The sequence below is a fragment of the Pagrus pagrus genome, assembly GCF_965226575.1.
Source record: "Pagrus pagrus genome assembly, chromosome: 7".
NCBI classification, from domain to species: Eukaryota; Metazoa; Chordata; class Actinopteri; order Spariformes; family Sparidae; genus Pagrus; species Pagrus pagrus.
The window spans coordinates 3,037,751-3,057,656 of NC_140191.1; the positions used below are offsets into that span (position 1 = coordinate 3,037,751).

At 40.7% G+C, this 19,906-nt stretch overlaps 1 protein-coding gene across 1 annotated transcript; it reads left to right on the forward strand.

Moving 5' to 3' along the window:
- The first annotated feature begins 2,119 nt into the window (after positions 1–2,119).
- On the forward strand, positions 2,120–17,562 carry ctsk (cathepsin K). The gene is made up of 8 exons (XM_084358086.1): positions 2,120–2,212; positions 3,622–3,745; positions 6,830–6,952; positions 10,274–10,426; positions 14,051–14,269; positions 15,411–15,576; positions 16,339–16,447; positions 16,670–17,562. The coding sequence occupies exons 2-8, from the start codon at positions 3,623–3,625 to the stop codon at positions 16,767–16,769; spliced, it is 993 nt and encodes a 330-aa protein (XP_084214212.1). The 5' UTR covers positions 2,120–2,212; position 3,622; the 3' UTR covers positions 16,770–17,562.
- The last annotated feature ends 2,344 nt before the right edge of the window (positions 17,563–19,906 follow it).

The window sequence follows — 19,906 nt, forward strand, 5'->3', positions numbered from 1 at the left end:
TCTCAGAGCTCATCGTTACTGAATTATGAGTGTTCAGTAGGACTTGTAAAAGTTTAATCAGCACTAAAAAACCTGGTGAGGCCCGGTCGTTCATTCAGATCTCATTACATGTATGAGTAATCTGCTGCAACACATCCATGTATCATTGGACATATGAGCTACACGGGACGCTCTTATATTTAGACAAGTGACTACATATGACAGACTGCTGTATGACCATAGGAGTCACACGACATGTTCATATATACACACACAGACATGACACATAAGACTGTCGACTGGCTGCATGAGGAAGTACGTATCCATCAGAAACCACAGAAAATGAAGAAGGTAAGGATCTATTTTGGCTCCGGCATGGGAAGATTATTTGAATGAGTTGAGGCTCGTGATCCGGCCTCATTCAGTGTGTTCACTTATTATTAATATTAAAAAACGTCTCTCTGCTCTTCTGAAACATTTTTCACTGTCTACCTTCAGTTACTATGTTTTTCAATAATTAGAATAAAATCCAACTTGGGTATAAATGTGCAGATGTGAAGTCAAGAATGCTTAAATTAAGTAAATTGAATTGAAAAAAGGAAAACACTGAGAAGTATAATCATTTAACTCTTGTTCTCTGCTTGTTCTGTACGTCAGAAGTAGGTGAGTATCCAGGTTTTTTACCAACAGTGTCTGTAATGGAAAATCACTGGTGTTTTCCTTCTTTTGATGTCGTCAACCTTTCCACTCCAACCGTCACCGACCGTCCACAATGTGTCCATGTGTCCATTCGCTCACCTTTCCAATGATTGTCTGCTTGGTCTTTGGTTAATGTAGGAAGTAAGTTGGTTTTTAACAAAAGCCTAAATATGTTTCACTTGTTTGTTACATGAGGAAACACTTGATTATAACGTATTTCTTATTAAATCATGACATTATCACTTTTGACAGTTGCCATATTATAATATTCATGCACTGAAATGAAACTGAAACGATAAAGTTGATACTGAACATGGCAGTAAACGATGGATTTCATTTGTTTTTCTATAATATCTATTTTTGCAGTACAATAACTGCTTGTAGTAACTAAAACATGAAATGGTATGTGTGTAAAACGTGGAATAAAACGGCTCTTCTTCCATGAAGTCCACCATGTTGCACCGCCATGTTTCTACAGTAGCCCACAACGTACAAACTTAACACTGACTCTACAGACGGGCTTTTGCATTTTCCCATTTTTAACAGGCAGCATTCTCCTGCACGCTTCGATGTGGCGTAATCAGTTGATTGCAATCTGCAATCAACCTTACTGCTAGATGCAGCTAAATCCGAACACACTGGAGCTTTTCATATGTTAAAGTCTGAAATGACTTGGATATTGTGGCCCTGGGAGCACAACACATTGCAATTTAAGAAAGCACATACAACAGACAAAATACAAGCCGCAATTAGAAAAAAAATGCACAAAACATGGCTGCGACATGCATGTGGGAGCCATGTTCGTGACTATTTGCTGGAAAGTGTTTCTGTATTTGGTTTAATCGCTTTGCAGCATTTTATTTTTTATTTATGTTACGTGTTGTCATATCAGAGTTTTCTAAATTGGAGTTTTATCAAATGCATGTTAAGTTGCAGTGTGTGTGGTACAACAGTGTCGTGCCTTCTTCAATACAAAACATGTTGTCAAGGTGTCAAATCCGTCTCTTAATCTACATTAAATACAGTTTTTTTTCTTCAGATTTGGAAGCACATGACTACAAAATAAAATAAAAGTCTAGGTCTTCACTCTTGCATATCGTTGGTTCTTGTAGCCAAGAAACTAAGCACATGTTCATATTTAACGATGGCCTGATAAATAATCCAAGTCCGAGATGCCATTTTTATTAAAAATCCAAGAGTCTTCTTAATCTTTCAAACAGTGCCCCAGAATATTATCTGTGCTCCGAGTTCACCGTCAGCGTCTGGAGACTTCAGATGTGCCGTTGTAATCCGACACCTGACATCATCTGGTTCTGGCATCTTTGCTATGTGAGTGAAACCAGATGTAATTCCCCTGCCTGGAAAAAAAAAAAAAAAGAAAAGAAAAGAAACTCCTCCCAGGACCTGCAGTTCCCATTGTACTTCCTCAAAATGCATCCAATATAAACTCAAACACTGACCTACTTTGAGAGCAGAGGAAGACGGTGGCAGACCCAGAAAACTTCACCAAACTCTCCGACTTTTTGGATTTAAGGTAAAGTTTATTGTCTTCCTGTTGATTTCCTGGTACAGAGTTCAACTTTCAGTTCTGTGAATTGCTTCTCTTGAGCGGTGTGTTAGTTTAAGAGTCACTACAAATCAGTCTAAAAAGGGATTTTAAGGACTAATGCTGATGTTTTGCACTGAAGGCAAACCAACTTGTGTGTAACTGAGCTGAATCGATGCAGAATTCACTGATTTACCAGTGAAGACTTTGATTTCTCCCCTTTTGAGTTCAGGCTCACATAAATTCAAATGTATTTTTTTTGCCAGCTAAGAAAGTAATTAGTCTTAATAGGATTAGGATTAGAGGATGATTTTTGACCTAGTTGCACCTTAATAGAAAGAGTTTTGGAAGTCAGAGCTGCAGCTTTAACAGAGTTAGTAGTGGCGGGGGGGAGGGGTGCTCATGGAAAAATACACCATGAGACATATTTAATTCAAAATATTGATTCTGCATGTGCATTAATTCCTTTTTAAAACAAGGAAACTACCTCGAGGAGCATTCTTCTGACTCAGACAGCAACAAGGCACATGTTTTCTGTTTTCTGTAAATGATTTGCATAGATCATGAAACAGAATCACCCAAGGGTGAAGACATACAAGAAGACGGCCTCAAAGTTAAAGCAAACAGTTTGTTTTCTACTTTTTGTTTAGGTCGGTGGCTTTTCCTAGAAACAGACACATTCAGATTAGAAGCAGGATGTAGTAAAACAAGAGAGAAACAAGGGGGGGAGCTGATGAATGACAGATGGCAGGAAAAAGCTGAGTGAAGCAAAGCTGGAGAAAAAAACTTCAGACAGTTTCAAGTCCAGACTTAAAAATGTTCAGAGAGTCTGAATCCCTGATGAGAGAGCGAGGAGGGGAAAAAAATTGACCTATTTAGTTCATTAGAGACTGATTCTGTATCTGGTGGCTGGTACTTGCATGTCGACCGTCAAATTTGTTCATGTTAGTGGCAAAGAAAAGCAAATATCTGCACAAATGACCTCCAGACTTGAATGGAAACAGCTCTCAGAATAAGATCACAATCGCATTAGCAGCTCAGCACGTTCTTCCTTGGTAAGTAAGCAGTGAGCGTGCACACTGAGGCTCATTGTTGCAACCAGCATGTGTACTTTAATTCCTGCTCATCTGTAGCATTTCCAGCAGAGCAACACTGTAACACAGAGTGGCTTCATTGGAAACATAAACAAGCATATGTGACTCAGTGACTGCAAACCATCATGTGACGATGAATCAGTCTACAGGAGTCATTTTTAAAGTGTGTTTCAGTTTATATCCTTTATTTATCCTCGCAGGTTTGACTCACACAGCCAGACTCGAGATAAGTTCAGGTCTTCTGTGTATTTGAGCGCTGGTTTTGGCGTCACGAAAACACATTTTGTTTCCCTGTTCTTGCAGGATGTTGCAGTGTGTGTGCCTGTTGCTGCTGGCAGCCTCAGCTCTGGGCCACCTGGATGAAACGACTCTGGACAACCAGTGGGACGAGTGGAAGCTCACACACAGGAGGGAATACAACGGCCTGGTGAGTGTCTGCAAAAAAAGACCTATACAATGTCAAATGAAATCAAAAATGTCTTGCAGTGCAGCGTGTTGTAAGATGTGGACAGAATTTTAGTTGAAATCATTCATTAAACAACCGAGTGTGAAGAAACATTGTCTGATAGTTGTAGCTGGGAAAGTTCCCTAGCCTAATAAATAAACAAAATAAACTCACAACATCAAGAAAAGAGAGATTTGTACACTTGTTTTCCTTCCTAAACAGAAAAATACAATCGTACATCATTTGAATTCATGTTTCTTAACACGTCTGAAATCAGCAGATAAGAATATTTGTGATGATACAGGATGCTGTCTTGTATGAGGAAGCTGAACTATTTGAGGTTCGGGTTTAATAAGTGGTAGTAAATCATTAATTTCTAAATAATAATGTTGCATATAATTCATTGCTGCTGGTACCTTTCTACCATGATTCCACTTCTTAAACCTCTCTGTAAGGACACGGTTGTTGGTTTTCTCTTTTGACTTGACAGCGCAAAGCAAAAAGGTCAGAGACCAAAAAAAACAACTTTAACTAATTTATAAGCTGCATCCTTCGATGAAGCTGTGTACCTTTGTGGCCTCATCTCTTATTGACGGACCACATCTGAACCCAAGAGGTTTGTATAAAACCAAACTTTGTCCTTTTTGAAAGAAAGTGTATAAATCTTGATATACAAATCTGACTTTGCACCCAAATGACTCAGAACTGCAGCGTTGCAAATTCTTTAAGAGTTGCATCAAGTCCTCTTTCTCTCTTTAATCTTTTCCCTGACTGCTGTCCATTTCCTTCTCCTCTTATAATTAGAGTGCATTCATGGGAATGGACGTCCAATTTTGAATTATAGCTAGAGTCTCAGTTGTTCTAGAAAAAAGGGAGTTTATTGAACAGTTTCAGTGACTCTACCTCTGATCTGTGTCTTATGTTTGCGTGCAGATATTACTTTTTTCTGTCTTCGGGCTCTCTGCACCCCCTCTTCTCTCTTCTCTCTGTGCTTCAGTCATTCTTTCAACATGTGGGCGTCTTTGTGCTTTGACTCACCGTCTGTCTCCAGCTGACTTAATTTAACAGCCAGTCAGTTGAGTGTCGGTCTCTCTCTCTCTCTCTCTCTCTCTCGGCGGCCTGTTTCTGCCGTCGCCGGTCTGGCGGGTGTTTGTTCAGGTGGATTGCAGCTCTGTTGAGGCAGCGTTAAACTGAGCAGATGTTTCTCGTCAACCGTTAAGTAGCTCGTCGCCAATAACACAGCTGCATTCGGCTCGATTTATTCTGTTGTGACAAACGTACAACACTGAATGTTGGCAAATGTAATGTTGTGGTTTGTTAAAACTTTATTAATCCCAGAGAAGAAATTAACAAGCTACATTATAGTTTATTATAATATGATATCCAAAAATATAATATTCTGAAATAATCTGCATAATCAGTACTTTTTGTACTTTTGATGCTGATATTTTTGTAGTTTTACTTTGTTAAACATAAAAGTAATGCATTTAAATCATTACCTTAGTACTTGCACACTGTAGTATTGCTAATTTTACTTAAATGAAAGGTCTGAGTACTTCTTCGACCTCTGTGTCTGACAACACAAGAGAAACACCCTCTCTGTCAAAACAAGCCTGCTGCTGACTCTCATATCAATAACTGTAAACACATACAGTCAGTCATTATGTTGATCTTGTGCCAGACAATAGAGGAAACAATGCTGACTGCATAAACAAAAGAAATGTGGGGCCAGCAGCGGTTGCTCTACTTCCTTGTTTTGGCCCCCGGAGAAACAACACAGATGGAGAACCGAAAGTAAAGCAGGACATGCACAATGAGAATCTACAGTGGCTTAATCTTTCTCATCGTAAGCCAGTAATTCTGAAAAGTTAATTTTCCAAAAGGCTGGAGACCCACTTTCACCAAACTTGACTGTCTTTCCTTTTACTTTGGTTAAGGAAGACCTCTTGAATCAGACAACCTGGATTACAAACATTTTCAACTCTGCTCTACCCTTGTTTTTTTCTTACACTTCCCAGTCTTCTTCTTCTTGTCTTGTTCCAATTCCTGGCTGTGAAGGAGGAAGGAAATGTGGTTTTAGTTGGTGTTGAACCAGAGTTGACCATGGATTTTTTTTACTTCCTGAGCGCTCACTGAGGCATCTGTTCTCCCTCTGCTCTTCACCTCCGGCTAGAGGTCAGCGCTCCTCAGCTGCAGAGTGTGTTTGTTTGTGTGTGTGTGTAGATGCATGTGTGCAGTTTATCTACAGTACCGCATGTTTAGTGTGTTTCGTGTTGTTTTTAATCTGTAATCATGCATGTATGTATCTGAACGTGTGCGTTGGCGGTGTATTATTTACATTCCTATGTAGTCAGCAGAAAAAGCGTGCAGCTCTCCCTCCTCACAGTGATTTTAATCAGCATTCCTCCAACAGTTCCTCTAATTCGGCCCTCCTTGAACCGACATCAATGTAATAGAATCAGTCTCCCCGCATCATTTGCATTTTCCATTACTGGGAATGGATATCAAGATAGAAATGGTGATTATAGTTATGCTAATGGTTGTTAAGACTACGAATACTAAGTAGAGCGTGCATGTCTTTAAGGTAACCAACCAGGCACTTGGCTCTATCTTATTCCCTCACATTGTGACGGACATCAACAGTTTGCACATAAATGAAAGGACTCAGACTTTGCTCATAATAGACACGTGCAGTATAGCTGAAGTATTCAAAGAATAAAGTCATATTTTAACACGTTGCAGCTGCAGTGGACAGTTATGTTGCTGTATAAGCCGCACTAGGGAACATTGTTATGTGAACATGCACCGGTTTAATTGGCCTAATTAATGAAATGGGGTTGTAACTCAGACAAGCTTCCTTTCCTCGCTAATTAAAAACACAAATTTGCCCTATTTGCCCAGATTAATTTCTTTTTCGCTGTCAGGTGCTAATGACGAAAGGAAGGAAAAAGGAAGTTAAGTGAGGAATGAAATGAAGGTGGTAGCCTCATCAGTGTCTGGTGAGAAGAATTGGACCCTGACTGCTGGTGTTTTGACTCGAAGTGACACTTGTTTTTTTTGTCTCAGGGCGAAGAAGAGATTCGCAGAGCCGTCTGGGAGAAGAACATGCGGATGATTGAAGCCCACAACCAGGAGGCGGAGCTGGGCATGCACTCCTACGAGCTGGGGATGAACCACCTGGGAGACATGGTGAGTCTGAGGCCGTCCTGCAGGCTCAGGTTCATATCTTACCACATGTAATACCAGACTCCATGATATGAGCCCAACAATATCCCCAATCCAGCAGAGAAAGACTGTTACAGACACCTTTTTTAACTTGTTGTCAGAGGCCCTGACAGACTAGCATGTTAATGTACACACAAGAAGGCAAAAGACTATTAACTCTGACATGTTTCTTATCAAATCACGGCACTATAATCCCCCAATTTTGTGCCATATCAGACAAGATAACATTTGTCTTTCAAGATGGTCTCTATTATCAGCCGACAGCCAAATGCACTGTACACACTGACAGACATCAGATTGTTTCCAGCACATTCAGTTTCAGTCGTTTTGGCTTAACCACCCAATAACAAACAAACAAGACACCCGTTTATCAGTTTTCTCCATGATATCAGTGCGTCAGCCCAGCTGCTGTGCTGCAGACACCAGCCACTCGTCTCAGGTTAATGAAGTACAAATTCACCACCTGTCACTACAGTATAATGCTCGGCTGCCATTCACACGCCTCGGGAACTGAGCTCGTTTCACGGATTCAAGCTGCTACGAACAATTCTTTACATTATCAATTAATATCTCGATTATTTTCTTTGTCAGAAAAATAGTGAATGAAGTGAGTGAGTGAATCTTCTAACATCTTGTCTGACCAACAAAGAGATTCAGTTCACTATCATATACACAGCGCTTCAGTTGCACTTTAGCTGTCATGGGAGCTTTATTTTTCAGGGTGGGTAGCTACTGTACACATGCATGAGCATACATGACTGCGCCTGCCGACATGCTTCCTGCAGAGAAAGAAAGAAACAATTGACAGTGGCCATGCAACGGTTTGTTTACTTTGCAAAACAGACCAGAGCTTGGCTGCATCCGAGGGCTCCAGCTAACGATTACTTTCGTCAATATTTTATTAAAGAAAAAAAAGTCCCAGCTAGTGGTTGACATTTTTTGATGATTTAATTATTTCAATCGCCTAATCACTTAATCAACTGATTGTTGCAGCTCAAGTTGCATCCCGCAATGATGCATGAACAAACGTGCTTTACCATCAGGCTCAGACTTATTTATCTCAGGAACCAAAATGTACAGGATAATATAAATTTAATAATAATTTTTTGTTCCCTCCCTCTAAATTTCTCAAATTAGGCTTTTTGGGGGAACGTATGTCATCCACAGGAGCCAGTCTCCCTGTAGTTCCCCTGTATTTCTGTGTGTGACAAAGAAAAGCACCAAATCCTCACTCTCTTATTGGCTGGAACAAGAAAGTGGTTTTTGCTTGAAGTGACTGGAGATGAGAGAAAAGGGCTTTCAGGTGTTCTGCATACTCAGACTGGAGTTTACTGGATTTCTTTGAAAGAGCTGCAGACAGACATCGTGCTGCTCCTTGTACACATTGCAATATTTCAGCATTTTCTTTTGTAAGTCATTAGAATTACTTGTATTTCTGTCGTGCTGCTGCCTCCGTCCACTAGGACTCAGACCGACAGTTTAAATAAAGGGTTACAATAAATCAAATAAAAGATTATTTGATTAAGAAAATAGTCGCCAATTTTCTGTCTTTGACTCTAGAAATCCATCAGCATGGAGTCACTCTCAGCTACAGTCTGAACAGTTTGTCTCACTTTGCATCCAAAGCACAAACTGAGATGCAACTGTCATTAGCAACTGCAGCGAGTGATAATTGATCAGTCTGCTAAGTGCGTTCATTAGTGAGAATCCTGCTTCATTTTCCCCACCAGCGTCGCACGTCTTTTACAAGACACAAAGCGGCGAAGTGTGAATTGAAACTCGCTCCTCCTCAGTGTCACAGATTCATGTTTTCCCTCTCAGCTCCTGTCGTCTCTCTGCACTCATGAATGCTGCAGCCCACCGAGGTGAAACAAAATGGAGGTTTGGTGTCCTTTAAATCAGCTGCAGTCAGCGACAACGTATGTCAGCGCGGGTCATGACTGATGGTTGTTTTATGCATCAGGATGCCGGCTTTTAACAAGCTGTGCATCAAAAAATGGGAGGGAAAGCACGACGCGTGAAATACAGCCCGCCGGTGCTTGGCCTCGTTTATTAATGACAGGAACATGTATACACATGCGGATTCTGGATAAATAGCCAATTTTATGTTTATGTAAGAACAGGTGGCCGGGAAATGAAGGATGGATTTCCATTTTCAGTTTGACTGGAAGCACTTAAGTGAAATGAAAGAAATTAACAGATGGTCTGTTTTTCTTCCGTTAATGATCTTCCTGCTTGCAGAATGAGCTGTAATGAAAGCACTGGGGAATAATAATAATAATAAAAGACAGGGTTTTTTTTAGATGATTGTCTAAATATCGTACAACCAGCAGTTTCATTGTGACAGCACGGGAGTCATTACTGTAATTCCTCGTCCGCTTCTTCTTTTATGTTCCTGTTCTGTAAATCTTGAGGCCGTCACCTCCTGGTGTCACTCTCTGACAGTGGTACAGTTCAGATAAATGACATTTCACTCTGGAGTAAACTGTTTTAAACCCTCTTCATGAAACACTTTTCATCCTCTGTCACCCCGCTGAATCAAATCCTCCCGCTCCCATATCTGCTTTTACTTTTTCTTGTCTCGTCTAGAAATAAATCCTCTCCGCCTCTCGTCTCTTGTTCCCGTCCCAAAACATTTTTATCTCTCGAGATTATTCCAGGAACCGAGGAAAGGCTCACGTCATGTATTGTCGAGGTGGCACAACCTGTCGCGATATTTATCAACTTATCGATATATGTATGACCTTGATATCGCCCATTGTGTGGTTTTATTTATTCTAAATATTTTGATACTTTTTCACTTCACAATTCTAATATCTGAATAAGAATTAAAACTTCATTGCACTTAAAAAATTAAAGCATAATAGTATAAGTAGAGCTTTTTTAATTATTTTTGTGGCATAAAAAGGTCTAAAAATGACTAATATTGTTTATTGCAATTATTTTACTGTACTGGAGATGATCCCGGAGTAAAACAGGTTTTGTTTAAAACAAAGCTAACGCTAACTGAGCTAGCATTGAGGTATGAACATGGAGGTCAATAAGTTGCCAGCACCAAACCTACTACTAGTTATTTATTTGGCTTCAGAGGAGGCTTGATGTCTCTTTCTTGACCGTCTCTCATATTACAACATAATTCTTGAGCTGTTTGTTGTGGACCATGGCCCCCGTCTCCTTTAACTTCTGCACTCTTTGTTTCATGTACCGTTTGAAACTCAATATTTGAACGAGATCCTCAGTAACATTATGTTAGGATATTAACTGTGTTATCTCTTTTTCATGCAGACGTCAGAGGAAGTGTCCGAGAAGATGACCGGCCTGCAGATCCCGATGAACCGCGATCGCAGCTTCACCATGGCTCTGGACGACAACGTCACCAAGCTTCCCAAATACATTGACTATCGCAAGAGGGGCATGGTGACTCCAGTGAAGGACCAGGTCAGACATCATCCAGCACACGTCTTTTAACACAATATCCAGTTCATGGGAGCTTTAAGATTAGGTCGTTTCTTGGTAGTTTTCTGCAGAAGGACACATGAAAAAATCTAGTTTAAATCTGTGCTTTTCCTTCTGTGACACGACATCAAAATGTCTTCCGTAAGAGAGGCTTGTCCAAGTTTGTTTTGGAGAGAGGAATGGGTCTGCTCTGGCCTCAGAGCAGAAAAGAGCCCATTCAGGCTCTGAGAGGTTAATGCATCTTCGGAAGTGTTTTCTACAGTGAGTCAGTTCGACAAGAGAAAATACATCAAGGATGAAAACAATCTTGTGTGTTTGGCGAACAGAGAGAGATGGGTGAGCATGAGCCACAACAAGACTCACATCCACAAACAGAAATGTACTCATGAATGGATCCAGTCTGACAACAGGCTGGAAACTCCCACAGCTCGACTCTGCCGAGTCCTGCACAGGAAGTTCGACTGAAAGATAAATTTATGGACAGGAAAGTGGAAGAACCTGCTGGTAATTTAGTCACATTCCTGTCAAAAGTTTCCAGGTTACTGAGATACAGAATACAGCAGCTGTTCTGTTGGGTTTTTAGGCATGCGATGGTGTTTGTCTGAGGGTTTGGGAGGGAAACTGAGCAAAAAGTTCCCAGGGCTGTTTTCAGGCAAAATGCTGAGAAGGAAACACAACAATTCATTGTTTTCTGTGGGGAAATGTGACTGTTAGAGGCAGAGGCAAAAATAATCACATCTGCTGGGAACATATAAAGAAATAACACATTGAAAGGAAAACTATGAAAATATAAATAAATATATGTATATATATGTGCTCTATGTATATCAGTTAATAGGAAGAAATACTTTGGATCATATCTTGGAATATTCATGCAATAAAATATTAAAGATTAAGTCAGAAAATATAAAGTTACAGTAGAAAGTTTCTGATAAAATAGCAAATGATCTGCTGATTATTTAAGTTTTATGATTACACAGATGGGATAATATGGAGTGAAAGTCTCCAATCATTAGTTTCAGATCATTTCCAGCTCCCAATATGGGACAAAAACAACATGCATCTTCGGTTGATGTAACATATCGGGTCAACCAATACTGATATCGTGCATCAGAAATGGTCCGTATTCTCTACAGAATCTCAGAGATATCGGCCATTTCAGAAAGTGTTGAGGACCCAGTATTCCCGGTGAAATGACACCTCTGCCTGTAAATACAATGTCAGTTTATATGGAGGCCGTTGTCGCCCTCTGGTGGGTGTAAATCAAACTGCAGCTCTAATCAGGATTTATTGAACGGCTCCTCTGCTTCCTGCTGTTCATGAATTATGCAGCTGGCTGACTGCACGCTCTGCATACTAACAACTCTGCTGCTTCCTCCGCAGCTCCTTCACGAGGACTCAGTAGTGTTTTTGATGTTTTGTTTGTTTGAGGCAAATTTTCTGTTATAGCCGAGCTCAGAGCCACATTGGAGAACAGCCCCCAGTGAACTGACGTGATTACACATTTACAAAGTTTTTAAAATTAGAGCAGCAGAGTGTCAGACTGCTTTCCTTGAGGAGGAGGGGGGTAGTGGAGGGGGGTTCAAAGCCGGGCTCAAAGACAGTTTATAGTCAGACAACAACTCTAATGCTCTCATGGAGTTTTATACTTATAGAATGAGAGAGCACAAACACAGCAGCTCCGCTCTCCTTTATATGAAAGTCAAGTAGCTTTTTGAAACATTGCTGCAGGGATTTGCTCCCATTCAGATACAAGAGCATCAGTAAAGTCCAATACAGGTGTAGGTAGTGCTTTCACATCAAACTAAAGGGGAAAAAAAGGCCTTTTCATGTTGAAATAGGAAAGAGACAAACACAAACCACTGAACAGTAGTTTATGTTTGCCTTCTACTCATCTAAAACATATATATATATTACTGGTTGGTTTATAGCAGATAATTTGTATATAGGACTGAGAAAAAGTCCTTACGAACAAAACATTGACTTGTTGACTGTTTGTTTTTAAGTAAATGCAGGAATTGATATTTTTCTTTGCAATTTAAAAACTTTCATAGGCCTTTAAAAACAGAGGGGTGTCTTCCTCTTACCCATCATTGCCGGTTGTCTATGGCTGTTGGTTCAAATAAAGAGATCTGTCATTTTCATTTATTGCGTGAGGCAGACTGTGAAAGTAAAATGACCGAGTAGGCGTTATCACAAAAGAAAAAGGCAGATTATAGGGAAGTGTGAAAAACAAAACAAGTTCCTGTTCTCTTATCTCTCACGACTCCTGATAGGGTCCTGATCGTATTTTAACATTAAGATTTCCCTTCCTTGGAACAGAGGGGTCCAAACCGTGAAGAACAGCCCCAGAACAAAGTATTGATAAGGGTGTCTACATACGTTTTGCCACACAGTGTGATTTATTGGGGGTGAAACACTGACTGAAAGGGCTATTAGGGTTATTTGTCTGGGTGTCAGTGGAGAGCTTCACTGTCCTATAATCCTCTGACTCAGGGATGTTTTAATGAGGGGCCAGGGGCCAAAAACACCTTGTGTGTTGTGTTGTTAAGATAGAAAATGGTTACCAGGATCCCAACTTGTCTGACTTCTGCACCCTGCCTGCCATGCTCAGATTATGAACAATAATAATTAGGGACACTACATATTTAAAGAGCCTTTATTTACCTATAGCATAAATAGAGCAGAATAAATGTTGATTTACATCAGGCGGGCCAAATTGAACCTCATGGCGACCAAACTGCATCCTGCAGGCCCCAGTCTGGGTAATCCTGCTCCAAATGCTGTTAAGGTGGCATTTCCACCAACTCCAAGTTAATTTAAAACACTGCATCAGTGTCTCACTGTGTGACATGTACACACTCCTCTGCCCAAACCTCCTGCTCAGACCAGTGACGATGATCGGCAATCAAGAAATGTCGAACAAAGTTGTCCAAGTCTGCCCCCCAGTGGACACACAGCGTTTTAGTTTGTGTCTTTTGTGTCTTCCTCTTTTTGTTTTTCATCTCTCATTTATCAGTTTGATTTCTTTGCAGCTGATGTGGTGTTAAGATGTTTGTTGTCATCATTGATTCATCTGTGAGGTATTTTCTCAATAAAATGAATCTTTAAAATGTAAAAGATACACAGAAAAAGTGTCTTTACAATTCGCTGAAGCCAAAAGTGCCGCCTCTTCAGATTACTGAGGTCGAAGCCGAAGGTGTTCTGTTCACTATGAGACAGATAAATCACATCTTAGAGGCTGGAACAAGTGAATGATTGACAGTTTTGCCAGAAAAATCTAACTCTTAGGCTTAATTACTGATTAATTTTCTGTTGATTGACAGATTAATTGATTATTCTTCCAACTCTAAGCCAACCAGCTGTGTCCTTTTTGCTGACTTGATTTTCTTCTCTTACTTTGCAATGAACATATTTATTCCTATTTTATACCTAACCAATCATGTGCAACTTCTAAACTATGAACAATTGAGATTTTCATGCATGTCTGTTTATTATTTCTCTCTTTCAGTCTCAGTTTTTCTCATTGTTATCAGGAAGGCTTGTGAGATTTGTGCATCATCAAACTGTATCATCAAACTAAACCCCTTCCTTCACTCCTGACAGGGTTCCTGCGGCTCCTGTTGGGCCTTCAGCTCGGCCGGGGCCCTCGAGGGCCAGCTGGCCAAGACGACGGGTCAGCTGAGGGACCTCAGTCCCCAGAACCTGGTGGACTGCGTCTCAGAGAACCAAGGCTGTGGAGGAGGATACATGACCAACGCCTTTAAGTACGTGCAGGATAACGGAGGCATCGACTCTGAGGAGGCCTACCCGTACGCCGGGGTGGTAAGAAAGACTTGCTAACTAAATTCTTGCTATCAGTCTCATCTTAATAAACTATTGCGTGTGTCCAGAGGTTAGAATATTTTTTTAGAACATTTCCTGTCATATGTTCACACTTGCTCTCTTTCTGTTATCGTTGTGACATCCTGCTCTGTTGCCAAAAACCACAAGCAGAACCAGTTTCAGCCAAGTGTTCTGACACTTTGGGTCAGAAGAAATACAGACACTAAACTCCAAAATATATTTATGCATTTGTTGGGCAACATGAAAAAGCAGTTCTGTTCATATTTTAATTTACATTTGATGTTGATTCCCAGTCAGAACAGGTCAGAGAAGATATATTTAAAGATTCAATAAATAAAATTTTTGCATATTTTTTGCCTGATATGATTATCTACTCAGGCCTCATACGATCCCCTTATTACATTGCCTAAAATTTCCTACGTTGAAGACCATTGAAATTACATTTTGTTTTGTTTTTTTTTCCATCTGAGCCCTTGTAGCCACCACTTTGCACCACAAAGTGACACCCTGCTGGGTTTGACTGGTATTGTCCCACAATTTTTGAGTAACTGGCCCATTTCAAAAGAGTTTCAACCCTCCCTTTATTAAAACATAATGTTTTTTGTACCTACTGTAGGTTATGAGTGACGTCTTCGCCCTTATGTACCGATCACTTTTCAACACAAAGTGAGGGCCTAGCAGCAGCCTCATTTAACAGCAGTTAGTGCTGACTCCATAAATTATTATTAAGGATATTATTGGATATTAAGAAAGCATTTATGTACATTTATAAAATGTACTTTTTTTTTGTTAATTGATTCTTTATTTGGTCTATAAAACATCAGAAAACTGGATTCTCTTTATAATTGTATTACCACATCTCTTGTTTTATCCAAATAGTTAGAAACCCCAAAATATTTAATTTAGTGTGGTCCAAGACAAGGAAAGGCAGCAAAAAAATATCTTTAAAAATTCAGGGTATCACCATGCAGTGTGTATTTAATTGATTTCTGGAAATTGAATTCCTTACATTCCAAGCACTGCACTTTAGAACAGCAAAAAAAATAGCTTTTTTTTCCAGAGAAGAGAAAATACAACAATCTGAAATCTGTGTTTTTCTCCTCCTTTGTCTCGTGTGCAGGACCAGCCGTGCCGCTACAATTCATCAGGCATGGCAGCTGAGTGCAGAGGCTACAAGGAGATCCCAGAGGGCGATGAGCACGCACTGGCTGTGGCGCTGTATAAAGTAGGTCCGGTGTCTATTGGCATCGACGCCACGCTGAGCAGCTTCCAGTTCTACAGCAAAGGTCAGTAAAACTCGCTCAGACGTGGCACTAAATTTACAGATTTAATATTATTTATTTAGTAATGATTCATATTTTTGAATCACTCACTTTTGAAACTCTACTGATCAAAAAACTGTATCTTACATGCTGGTCCAAGTATTTTTAGGGGCCAATATTTTTGAAGTCGTGATCCTTCAGGTTTTAGTGTTACAGCCTGTCCCCTGCAGCTCTTGCAGCACCCTTGCATGTGTACGACCTGATTTTCATGCCAAGCAAGTGACTGCAGTTTGAGACTGCGCTTCAACATTTCTAAGTGAGAAACCAGCAGATATTTTAGCTGAGGGACTGTGGACTTTCAACATTTGTAAGCGCAACACCAGTTGATTTGTTTAGACCTTGGGACAATTTCCTGCTGTAATTTTATCGACAAGACATTGGGACTTCTGCAGCTGTGTTTGTGGCGATCCCTGCCCCAAATCCTAGCAAAAATGTCTGATTTCTTAAAAATTTTACCGATTACAACTTTAAAAGTGAGTGCTTTTAGGGAGTTCTCCACCAAAAGTTTCATCCTAGCAATGGAACGGGCTTAAAACTGGATTGAGTTGGGAAACTAAGCTTACGAAAATTTTCTTGAACACACCACCATAGAGGATTTTTTTTTACTTGATAATATCTTTAACAGTGAAATGGTCACTGTAGGCTACATCATGAATATATGTTGGTTCACCGATGACCCTCCAGCTCAGATTCTCTCCTCACTCTTCCTCTCTGTCATGTGCCCAGGTGTTTACTATGACCCCAACTGTAACAAAGATGATATCAATCACGCCGTGCTGGCAGTGGGTTATGGAGTGAGCGTCAAGGGGAAGAAGTACTGGATCGTCAAGAACAGGTGGGTCACATCACCTGTCTGAGCGGCATCAGGTGGCTCATAAGGCCCGCCAAAATGAAACGCCGAGGTTGTTTGTTGACGTAGCGTTGATTTGATGGCCATCTGTCCGCCGTGTCGGTGACAAACTGATGAGCTGAAGTGCTGTTTGACTCCTGGCGATGCTCAACAACTCACATCTTTCTTCCTCTGTTGTTGTCGTCTTTTGTCTTTTTCCCCTGACAGTTGGAGCGAGAACTGGGGCAGACAAGGCTACATCCTGATGGCACGCAACCGTGGCAACCTCTGCGGCATCGCCAACCTCGCCAGCTACCCCATCATGTGAAGTGTGGAGCTTGGAGGAAGATTAGGGATGAAGGGGCTTTGCTTAGACTACTACACACAGAAATGTTCATTCCAACAAATGAACAACCACTACAAATATCAGTGATTTCACTTTGTTTACACAGCAAGCATATTTTTGATTTACAGCATAAGAATAATTAATTCAGATTGGTGTTTTTGGAGTGAACCTCCTCCAGTGACAAAAAGGGCTAAATGTTGTAGACTCTGATAAGGTGGTTGGTTATTTGGAGTTATTTGATGCACTTTAAACCCTTCAAGTTTTCTCAGTTTTATCTCCAAACCAGCAGACCTTCACTGTGGTCGTGTCCGTAAAAGAAACACAGTTTTTAGGACCTCAGGCCACAGAGCATGTAACGCTAAGCCAGAGCAACAGGTTGGTTTGGTGCCAGAATAAAATATACAAACCCACCAAGCACATTTCAAAATTTCAAAATCAGAATCGGCTTTATTGGCTAAGTGTGTGTACACATACAAGGACTCCGGTTTACAGTTTGCAGGTAGTTGATGAGTTTCGGTCCCTATAGATTTAATTTTTTTTAAATACAGTTTGTGTGAAAACTAACAGTTTTAATTCAGTGTGTCAGGAAACATTGCTGGGCAATGGGAGGCTCTTCCTTTCCTGTCAATGCAGAGTCATTTTTAAAGAATCGTAATTGTTGTTTCTCTCGATTGTGTTGACTTTTGTTGTTGTTCAGTTAAGCACTTTTCTGATGATCAAATTGTAAACTGATGTTTTCTATGAAACTGAATAAAGTTCTAATTTTGAAGCTGAATGCGTCAGTTTTATTCCTCACACTAAACAGGGGAAAAGAGCACAACGTTCAGCAAATAGAGAGCAGCCGACATTAAGTAATTAATTCATTTTCTTTAGATTTTTACTGTGGCGAGTCTGATGACTGATACTTTACACATGAAAGGTTTGTTTTCAAGAAAAATGATTGTCAGCTCAAAATAGCACAGTCCTCATATCCTGTGGATTTCTAAATGTGCTGCATTTAGCTCAGTAAATATCTGACACCTGCTGCAATACAGATAGTGGTTGATTTGGCTCACACATTAATGTATCACCACAGTATCCAGTTTGTCGAATTAATCTATTTTTGTACTAGTGTTTCATACTAGAAATATCAGTTGCTCTCTAAGAATATATACTATATTGCAGTGCTATACAAACAATAATGGCCCCTATGCCGAATCTGACTCCCTGAGGAAAGCTGAACTTTTGCTTTTCATAGTTTCAAAGTTTTCCAACTGTCAGTTGGTGACTCTGATTAATTATTGACTTAATAACTCCAACCAAAATTATCATAACAGCTAGTAATGGTCGAAGGGTTTTGGAGTACTTGACAGAGTAGAGGTTGGCAACATTCACTCTTGCACAATATTAGGCATAAAGGTTCAAAAGTCTTTTAACACAAAGATGAAAACAAACAATTTAACTAACATGTACTATATCAAATTATGCAGAAAGTAACATTGTACAATTATGAATGATTGCCAACAGCACACTGCCTCACATGGGGCACCATATGTGGTGCTTCATGCAACGTTAATAGGGAGTTTTGGGTTTAATTTGGCTGTCAATAATAAAGAATGATTATCAGGAATAATTATTAATGATGATAAATAACAAGATCCAATTTACATTAGATCACTGCGGGGCACCACCCTTGGAGAAGCGAAAAGATAGCCAATTCACCAAATCAGTCTCATAAAAAAGGTACTAAACTGTCAGTTGTTGACTGAATTAACTTAATAACTACAACCCATATTACCATAACAACTAGTGATGGTCAAGGGGTTTACTTGAGTACTTGACAGAGTAGAGGTTGGCAACATTTACTCTTGCACAATATTAAATAGACAGCATGAAGGATCAAAAGTGTTTTATTTAACACAAAGATGAAAACACACAATCTAACTAACATGTACTATTTACAGGTGTGTGTGTGTGTGTGTGTGTGTGTGTGTGTGTGTGTGTGTGTCTTGAAGAACAAAACCAAATGGTGGCTAGGGTTCAAAGTACCATGCCGCATGGCATGGGCAAAGGATGACTTCAGACAAAATGGCCATTACCAGTCTTTGAAGAAAAGGTGCTGGTGGTTCCTTGGCTGATGAGCCGAGCAGGAGAAGGTTGTAATTCCAATGCTGAACAAAACTGTTCTTGCTGTGCAAGGTCTGATAAAAGACAGCAGATGGAGGAAACTAGTCGCTCCTTTCATTTACAAGGATAGTAGCTCGGTGCTGACTTGTTTCATGTTCCTTGGATTGTGTAGTTAGCTGGTAAGCTTTGCGTTGCAGCTGCTGGTGCTAACTAAGCTGGAATACTAGCAGGACCTTGCGTCGCTGCTGTGAGGAGAAGTTCTTTGGGTCTGCTGGAAATGCAGCTGGCAACTCAAAGCAGCTGTTAAACTCAGAAGAATCCAGGAGAAGAGAACTTGAGAGCAGGCGACCCCGTAGAGAGAGAACAAACGGAGCAGCTGAAGATTTGACTATTTGGTCAGTGGGGGGTCTGTCACCCTGACCAATAGTAGCTCGAAGCTGAGTTCATACCAGAGTCCATTTTGAAATTCACAGTAAACGACTTCATCTGTCGGTCCAAACACTGTCCTAAGTTGAGAGAGGAGTCAGTTGAAAACCGTAGACGGCCACGAATGGGGTCGTTCCTGTAGCTGAGCTGGTGAGTGAATTATGGGCATACTACACCCAGGGGAGAAAAGAGGACCAGGAAGTGGGATGACGGGCTGTGAAGCCTCAAAGGGCGGTCTCCAGGTCCTGGTTGGCTCTCTCAGTCTGACCTGGGATGTGAACTGGGGTCCGCGATCCGAGATGATGTCAGAGAGGATCCCATGGAGCCAGAAAAACATGGAGGGTTAGAAGGTCGGCGGTCTCGGATGCGGATGGGAGCTTGAGCAGGCGAATGAAATTTACCATTTTGGAGAAGTGATCCACTATTGTGAGAATAGCGGTGTGTCCATCAGACAGCGATGCGGGACCAGGGACGACTGGGGATAGGCTGGGGTCTGAGAAGACCAGCGGGATGACGATGAGATGCCTTGCTCCAAGCACACACCACACAGGCCGCCACAAACTCATTCATGTCCTTCGACTGGCTAG

Coding starts and splice junctions, on each gene's coding strand:
- ctsk (XM_084358086.1), top strand. CDS start 3,623: ATGTTGCAGTGTGTGTGCCTGTTGCTGCTGGCAGCCTCAGCTCTGGGC. Junction 6,953..10,273: donor TGAACCACCTGGGAGACATG/GTGAGTCTGAGG, acceptor TTTTTCATGCAG/ACGTCAGAGGAAGTGTCCGA. Junction 10,427..14,050: donor TGACTCCAGTGAAGGACCAG/GTCAGACATCAT, acceptor CACTCCTGACAG/GGTTCCTGCGGCTCCTGTTG.